Source organism: Diadema setosum, chromosome 5 (assembly GCF_964275005.1).
Source record: "Diadema setosum chromosome 5, eeDiaSeto1, whole genome shotgun sequence".
Classification (NCBI taxonomy): domain Eukaryota; kingdom Metazoa; phylum Echinodermata; class Echinoidea; order Diadematoida; family Diadematidae; genus Diadema; species Diadema setosum.
This window is the reverse complement of record NC_092689.1, coordinates 15,819,783-15,828,907: the sequence shown is the minus strand read 5'-3', so window position 1 is coordinate 15,828,907 and position 9,125 is coordinate 15,819,783. Positions and strand designations below refer to the sequence as shown.

The window sequence follows — 9,125 nt, the reverse complement described above, 5'->3', positions numbered from 1 at the left end:
GATTTTCAATTTGATTAAAGATATATTTCTATTGACTTATTATGGTGTTTACAGCATGTTTTTATGATGTTTAATAAAGAATACATGTTCTTTTAAAGAAAATAATTCGTTGCCATGGCAACGGCTGAAGACGTTGGTTAGAAAAATGGCAACAAGTGGTTTCGTGTTCAGCACCCCCAAAATTGGAGAAATAGCACAAAAAAATCAAAATCTACAGAAAATTTTAAGAACACCCCAATATTGTGACAAATCGCCGTCTACTATTGAAGTATTAAGGCGTGTGTACCAAAGAGGTTCTAACCTCGCTAACTAGTCTAGTTTTGTTTCCAGACTGTTTGTTCACGTACAAATTTAGGGGTGTTCGACCATGGTGAGTGCTGCCATAGAACTGTATTATACAGCTCTACGAGTGCTGCTGAACTGCGGTTGAACTACGGGAGTAAACGCATGGTATACACGTCTATACCGATATCTTGACATCATTTCCATAAACAGGAGTTGACCCTCCAGACCTACTCTGTGTGTGTTGTGAATGTTCAATGCATACTGATACGATACATGTATAGCGAGAGTCGAGTCAAGCCCATATGACTCGTATCGTGACGTCCACACAAATTGTGTTACAAATATGACCCAAGAGTCTTCGATTCGGCTCTAATTCTCGAAGTTCGAATTGTGCATGGAAACGACATTATTGTAACCCAGGAGCCGTTTCTAATACAAGGTGAGCGCTGGTTCCATTGTTATTGAGGATGTTCATAGTGAAAATCACGGATTTACTGCACACTAAAAGACACTAACCATGCTAACGTTAAAACGTTACTGGCACTACGGTAGTTTTGTTGATACAGTAAATACAAGGTAGGCCTAAATTTAATGCTTTTATTTATATATCATGTAGACCACATCTACAGCTGCAGTAAAGTTTACTCTGGTGGTGGCTGCTATGTAAATGTAACGTTAGAATTAGAAAAGCTGTACTCTATATTAGATGTCTATCTGCTTTTATAGACCAAGTTTGTACGTTGAGGGGTCTAGACACTACAACTAGATATCGCGCACGAAAATTTGTGATGCTCTTATAATAAAAATTATTCCACAATCGTACCTGAATTTCTCAATAAATATCACGAAAATGCAGAAAAATCACCTCCCAGAATCTCCTAATGATACGATGATGGAGTAGTGCGCTGTCGCCGTTATATGTCGGACTTAATTTTATGCGTTCAATTTCTCCGGGTATGTAAAGGTCGCGCAGCTGCCCTATAGATGTAGTTTCATGCGTGAAAGTGTCTGCCCCTCTCTGCGGCTGTAACGTGCTTCGGCTTTCGTAGAATATTATAAATGATTGATCGAACAAATTACGAATTCTATCGGCTACGATCATACGAACGAGACAAGCGAGACGACACGTCTAGGCTGCAACATCCTTTAAAAAGATTTTAAGCTAAGGTAGGTAAATTATAAGGTAAAAAATTGGAAATTTAGTGAAAAATTTGTTTCAAAAAATTGGAAATTTTGTGAAAAATTTGTTTGAAATCAAAATTTCTTACCTGCTTCCTTCTCATGTTTAGCGGTTGTCAGGTATGTTTATTCCAAAGCCGTATCGGCAAATTTTGTGCTTAGTCCTACGCGTAATATTGCTTGCTATACGCAGTTACGCTATGCGCGATCATTAAGTCCCTGCGCGAGACCAACCCTTACTATACATGTAGCTTGGACAGTGCTAGCCCGACCAGACGCTGTTATAAAATTCTAACGTTTTTAGGCTTGTTCTTGTCTCAAAAAATCTGTCATAGATGTGGTAATAAAATAGACTAAATTAGGGGCTTAGACATCTACAGCAGGGAATTATTTTCCTTCTCGAAATTGAATAGCAATTTTTGTCGATGGACATTTTCAACAAAATGGTTAGGGCCTACGGTAAATGTTAGAGTCTACAACTTGTACAAGTCTATGTAATGAAACTGCTATGCAAATTACATTTTGTATCTATAGCAGTCATACCAAAATGCATCCAGTAGCAAATTGCTATGCGATACCAGGAAAATTATTCCCTGTACAGGTACTCATTGCAATACCACTAGCACTTGGTACCACCCACCTACAAAAAGATGTACAGTAACAAGTAACATTAGACAGAAAAATATGTCTGTCCGGAGGAGTTTTACATTTTTATTTTCCTTTTTTTTTAATTATTATTATTTTTATGGTCTTCCTTGACCTCCAGAGTAGAGGGGAGATCCAGCAGAGAATTCTATGAAGCCAGACATAGTCTCCGCGGAACACACATGTATCCCTGACGATAAAATACAAGTACAGACTGATCAATCTTTCGGTTGACTAAGATTCAGAATGAACTCCATAGCAAGCTGTCATTAAAGTATCTAGTGGAGGGGAGATGTGCATCTCTATCTCGGCGACTTGGTCATTGATACAGTAGCAGTACACTCCCATTTCATACAAGTATAACGAACACGGTTTATAACGAAAGTCCGGTTACAGTCTGTACAACAAAGTAAAAATTCAAGTGGTAACACTAACCGCTCTACGTATTTCTATTGTTTGTTTGTCCACTGTACAAATACATACCTCTATGGATGGCGCTAATGTACTTTCGTATCCATGACCTTATATCTCGAATTTCATCGTCAGAGCAAATTGTACCACATAGTTTTACACCATTCACATGAATTTGAAGTTAACCATATCGGTCGTCGGAAGGCGTCAATATTGGCATCGACTCTCAAGTCGTCGCTCAAAGCAAAAGCACTGTTCATGAGAGATCACAGCATACAATGCTGCTTGCACAATCTAGAACTTAAGTTAGCAGTCAGAATAAATATGCAAACAGGCTCAATTAACTCAATGCAGGAGCTCAAAATCAATGTGCAATGATAGTGGCAAGTTGAAACAAGTTGGTTATTGAGAAATGCAAATTATGTATAAGTGTGTGTTTGCATTGTGTATCTGTCTGTCTCTGTCTGTCTGTCTGTCTGTGTGATCATGTGCATTCTGGGGGTCAGAAATGTGTTTCTAATTTGACTTCATTCAACTTGCCAGAATTTATTTGTGATACATTGATTTTTTTTTTCTCCCATTAACTAAAGATTCATCACATACAATGTACATATGTGACCCGCTACAACAAAATGATCCTAAAGTCGGGCGAGGTCGATTATTTGAAAATTGCACGATATAATCCCCTAATCTTTCTGCTTTAGATTGATATATAACACATTTTATAAAAATAATTGGCTGCGGAGATAGCGATGTTTAAAAGAGAGCATGTCGAGACATCTGGAAAATCACTGTTGCGAGAAAAGCGCCCTAAGAGTCTTCCTTTCGACGCAATCGCGATCAAGGGACATGCAAGTCAGTTTTCACCTGTGGACAATAGAAGGTAAGCCTAGCAACCCCCGAAGAGTTCATTCAAGCACATCAGCGTCGGCGGTCTCCTCACCAACCAATCAGTGACCAGGATGTGAGAAGCGGCTGAGCATAGCGCACCCCGCCCGCACGCACCAGTCGACTGGGCAGTGTGCGAGCTTCACACTTCGGTTAGCAGCAAGCAGCAAACTGACCAATGAGATCACTCTGGTCGTTGTTAGGGGCGGAACCTATCTGTGGCGCTCAATCCAAATTTTCGAACCAGTTTCTGCTTCGTTGAAACGCCAAAAAACATGGCTTAGAAAAACGCTATTTTTTGGTCTTTCCTTTAATCATTTTGCTTCAAAATTTCGACAGATGATAGAAGACATGTTAGACTCCAATAATATATCAAAATCAGAAAATCGTAAGTTTTGACCAATTTTAATGCTCTGACTTCAAACTTGATTTTCACGGCTTCGACCGTGCGCGACTTTAGGACCTTTTTGTTGTAGCGGGTCACATATACAGCTAACTTCAGTTTCGGATTGTGCAAGCAGCATACACCGCAATCACTCCCTATTGGCTCGAGCTAGTTGTTTTGAGCAACAACATGAAAGTCAATGTTGATACTAATGCACGATGACCACATGTCAAATGTCTCCATGTTGATATTTTGCATGTCCACTGAATTGCACCTTAATCACAGGATACATGTATGCTTCATAGCATGTTTACCCTTAGAGTGCATGTGTTATACACAGTGTTATCGCAAACCTCTCTTCCTCTCCACTGTATATGGTAAGCATGACTCAGTGACTGCTGGCGTAGCTTCTCATTAGAGTCAAGTAGAACGTTCTAAAAACCTCCGTTAGTGATACATTTTATCATATCTTTTCAATCAGCCACAGATTCTAGGGGCCCTACCACCGACTCCCCCTTTGTTTTTTTAGAAGTCTTCATTGTTAATCGGCAGCATCCAAAAGCATCATCATGAATGCTCTGTTTGGTAAGAGGAAGACACCTGAGCAGATTTTGAAGCAGAACCAGCGGGCCCTCAACAAGACCATCCGGGAGCTGGACCGGGAGAAGAGCCGCATGGAACAGCAGGAAAAGAAGGTCATTGCAGACATCAAGAAGATGGCCAAACAGGGCCAGATGGTAGGTCAATGTCCTTCATTAGTTTATAGCTGTGTCCTGCCGTATTGATAATCCATTGGGTGGAAAGAAGGCACAGTCAGCAGCATGCTTCCCTCACTCAAAATGGGTCCCTGTTTCAATATACAGTGACATGTCATTTGAATGCCAATTGGTCGCAATGTATCAAGAAACCAGTCAAAGTTCTGATGTCAACATTATGTTGTATATTGACAGACTCATGCAAAATGACAGCACAAAGCTTGTAACAAATGTAAGGTGAAATTATACTTTTCTCCAGCTATGCGGAGGCAAAACTGTCATTTCCGTTATAGCAGCATTGGTTTGCCACTTCATGTTTATTGTCGTGATCAGTGCCAGTGTTGTGGAATTTTATGAAATTGCTTACTGGCATGTTGCATCATGTAAACACCATTTTTCACCCCTCAAATTGTGGGTTTCCTTCAGGATGCAGTAAAGATCATGGCCAAGGACCTGGTGAGGACGAGAAACTTTGTCAAGAGGTTCGTGCTGATGAGGGCAAACATCCAGGCAGTTTCCCTGAAATTGCAGACTCTGCGATCCCAGGCAGCCATGGCCAACGCCATGAAGGGAGTGTCCAAGGCTCTGAAGTCAATGAACTCAAAGGTCAGGGTCAAAGGTTGCATGCAACTGTATTGGGGGTGAGGGAGAGTGGGAGCAGAACTCAGTCACAACCGGGGAAGGGAGGAGGGACCTTCATATTGTCAGTATTGTGGTGTCTGCCATGTAAGCAGTTGTTCATGAAAGATGTCCAGAGATCTTGTAGGGCTGCTGTACTGCAGTGAGTATTGGTGGCCAAGTAGTGTGATGTCCCGACAGATCATTGTACTTCTAAAAATGAGGCTGCTCCCATGAAAGTTTGATTGATGGGAATGACGGTCTTAACGAGTGTCCCATTCATTAAGCTGGACATGCTAGTACGGAGAAAGGTATTGGAAGAACGCAAAATTGTCATAATAAAGATTATTCCTTCATAGTTCCACATTCTTAATGGGTCTGTAAATAAATGGTCATGGCTATGTTGAAAGTTGAAAATGTGTCTGTGCTGTCAGTGGAGGTTTTCATTTACAACCAAAGACAGGCAAAAAAAAAGGGAAGGAAAGCAAGTCCTCAGTTTTGATTTTTACATCATTATTTACAAAAATGAGGACATGCCATCATGATATTTCAATAAGGAGTAGCTAATCAAAATGCTCTCAAGGTAATGGCAGATGCTGTGAATGAGGAAGACCAAAGGGAAATTCACCAAAGGCTGCAGTGTGAAAGTTTTATGAATTTGTGTTACTTAACCCCCATAGTTGATGCCTCTTTGATTTTCCTTCCTGGTTCCCGCAGATGAAGCTGCCTCAGATGCAGAAGATCATGATGGAGTTTGAACGAGAGTCAGAGATCATGGACATGAAGGAGGAGATGATGAATGATGCCATCGATGATGTCATGGAGGGCGATGAAGACGAGGAAGAGAGGTAAGTGGCTACCATAATTTGTATCTTTCCTCTGCCTTATCACAGGGTTTGTATGGGTCATGGAAAACCCGGAAAGTCATGGAATTTGGCTTAGTCTTTTCCCAGGCCTTGAAAATCATGGGAAAACTGATATTTTCACGCAAAAAGGTCATGGAAAGTCATGAAATTGTAAACATTGTAGAAATTTATCTGTTGTTTTTTTGAGATGTGTAAATAATCATTAAAACCCTTTGCTTCACTTTCGTTCTTGCGTTACTGTATAACCGTGTTCGTTTGAACAGGAGTGCACTGTAGCATATCAAAATGCATCTTTCAAAGCTACTGGTTATTCTTGTGTTAATTGCTTACATGTAAAAGCAAGATATTTTTGTGGCATGAAATTTTTGCAAATTGGAGCCAACAGCCTTTTTCGCGGCATGAAATTTTTGCAAATTGTCAGTGGAATTCAGTGCAACAGTGTACGTAGACAAGAACTTTCGTGTGCAGTTTTGATGTCACGAATCTTGTCTCTCGTGAAATTCATGAAATTAAAATGCATGCAAACATTCCTGCTGTTACAGTATGTGATAGTTGTTTCAGTGATAAGCTTTACTTTCTTGTTTTTGGCTGTAAACTGTAATGTATTTCCAAACAGTTTTACACGAGGGATTAATGAAGAAGTGTAGAGTTTCATTCCGCTTGTGTATTTAGTTGATGGTGTTACACCGTTCTTTGTAGCGAATGTTTGTCAATTGTGAATGCTTGTGAAGAAGACATGGAATGAAATCTACCGGTATATCTATCACACCTGTCATATTTTTCTTTATAAGAAGAATTGATATGAAGGAAAACATATATTTCTCTCCTACTTCAGTGTGCATTATCTCAAAACAGTTCCTTCTGTTTTCTCAAGAGTCCATCTACCAATATAAAAGTGCATCTACACTTCTATGCAAGAAGGAAATTACATCTTTTGACATGAATGAGATAAAAATGTTTAAAATGTTGTTGAAAAATATTTGTATTCAATTTGTGTCATTAGTGAGTGACAGTAGCGACATTCCGAAACTGTCAGTTTCAGAATTCCCAAATGCAGTGTATTGTAATGGCCTGTTTTACCATGAGATTCGATACCATTTAAATCACAAGTTGTTTAACATGAGATATACCATATTTCCATCTTTCACAGTGATGCCATTGTCTCACAAGTCTTGGATGAACTAGGTCTTTCATTAACAGATGATCTCATGGGTGAGTTTCATTACAGTCCGCTTTCTCTTCTTCTTTTTCTTCTTCTTTTTTTTTTTGTTGTCGGCTTGTTTATTTTGTTTTCTCTAAAACTAATGAAAACTTTTCCATGATTCTAAGATGGAAAAATCAAATACATGTATCTATGTATTCATGTCTTATTTTCAATGGCAAATCATGTTCTCTAAACTTTCAACAGCTGAACAATATTTACAAAGGAGAGTGGTTATGAACTCTGGACAAAGTCTGCCCAAAGAAAGTTTTAAGTAATTAACAGCCTTTGTTTTTATAAAACATTTGGTGTCGGTATGATATTCAGTTTTTTTTTTATTATTATTATTGTACAATATTAATGTCATGGTTCTGTTAGCCTGAAATACACTGCAAGTTTACAGCTCCTGACTTTCTTTTGTCTTTAGATACTGAATAGGCTATACTGTACAGAGCACAGCATTTCTATATTTCTGTGTATGTGTGTTCCATGTCAACTAAAAAGTGACTGTCTGTAATTTTTATTTTTATTTATTCATTTATTTTTTTTTTTTTTGGGGGGGGGGGTTAAATCTTTAATAAAATTTGAGGTTATCCAATGAATATAACTGGAGAATGTTTTGTGTAATTATCTCATGTTTGATATTTTCAGGAATTCCATCAACGGGAGGTGCACTGGGATCCAAGAACAAGGATGCGGCGAAAACACCCGTAGCTGAAGGCCTCAGTGACGCCGATGCTGATCTACAAGCCAGGTTGGACAACCTCAGGAGAGAGTAGGAGTGTGGGTAGGACATTCACCAGTGCAGATCCATCGAACGTTGCTTGATGCTGAAGTACCACAAACAGACAGCTCTCAGTCTCTTGCAGGGACAGTCGCAAACAAAATTTTCTCGCTTCTGACCTCCCACTCTCATATTTGCTGTCATACCAGTGTATATGCTTGTTTGGTTTTTTTTGTTTTTTTTTTAATGCCAGGAGTTAAGTTTTAGTGGACTGAAATCTATCATGAAGATATAAAAATATGTAAAATGGTGTTCTGTTGAATGGATGCTGATTTTTTATGGCAATGTTTACAAAAAAAAAAAAAAATTACACGTGTATCATGATAACACCGAGTAGCTCCATATTGTTATTTTACACAGCAAGGGAGATGAAAGAAATTGCATGTTGCATGCTGCATGCTGCATTTCTTTGAGTAGATTTGTTCAAAATACTGAAGCAATTTTCTGTGTGATTTCCGCTACATCACTTGTTAGTCATTCTCACCAGCTGCTTGTGAGTACATTTGTATCCCCACTTTGGCTTTTGGTCTATATTTGGGCTGAAATGAGGTTTAATTTATCCAGTGACCCATTGTGCCTTTTGCTATTTGTAGAAAGCATGTTATGTGAATTCAGAACTTTAAAAAGATTCCCTCCCACATTGTGTTCAGCATATTGATATGCAATGTTGTAGTAACCAAAGGAGTAGATGCAGAAAATAGAATACAGCTTTCACAATGAACTTTTCATATTGAATGTTGGGGGGGGGGGGGAAAGGAACTAGAAATTCTGTGTAATACACAAAAGATGGAATTGGTCTCGTACTTTTAAGAGTCAGTACAACAGACTTGTTTTCCTTCGTTCTGAAATTTTGTATGGAGGCATTATTCAAAAAGTGTCTGTAGACAACATATTTGAAATATTTAAAGCAAATATGTATTTTCACCCCATAAAGAAGTGCATCTTTTCCAAGTCTTAACAAATATGCTGTCTCTCATCAGCAAGAACCACATGGGGGTTTCTTTTTTATATAAATCAAGCTGTCATTCCTTTAATTTGATTCCTAAAAATAATTTTCACCCTACTGTGTGATGAACCTGAAACAGGACTACTATTCTTATATTTCTTT

At 38.8% G+C, this 9,125-nt stretch overlaps 1 protein-coding gene across 3 annotated transcripts; it reads left to right on the top strand.

The window, feature by feature from the left end:
• The first annotated feature begins 593 nt into the window (after positions 1-593).
• On the top strand, positions 594-8,757 carry LOC140228609 (charged multivesicular body protein 2a-like). 3 transcript variants are annotated; one of them, XM_072308847.1, is made up of 6 exons: positions 594-724; positions 4,323-4,530; positions 4,975-5,154; positions 5,884-6,014; positions 7,183-7,244; positions 7,885-8,757. In XM_072308847.1, exons 2-6 carry the CDS (start codon positions 4,363-4,365, stop codon positions 8,010-8,012), a joined length of 669 nt encoding a protein of 222 aa, XP_072164948.1. In that variant the 5' UTR covers positions 594-724; positions 4,323-4,362; the 3' UTR covers positions 8,013-8,757. The 3 variants fall into 3 exon arrangements, with proteins under 3 accessions (XP_072164948.1, XP_072164947.1, XP_072164946.1); XM_072308846.1 differs by having other exon boundaries at positions 4,281-4,530; XM_072308845.1 differs by having other exon boundaries at positions 4,275-4,530.
• The last annotated feature ends 368 nt before the right edge of the window (positions 8,758-9,125 follow it).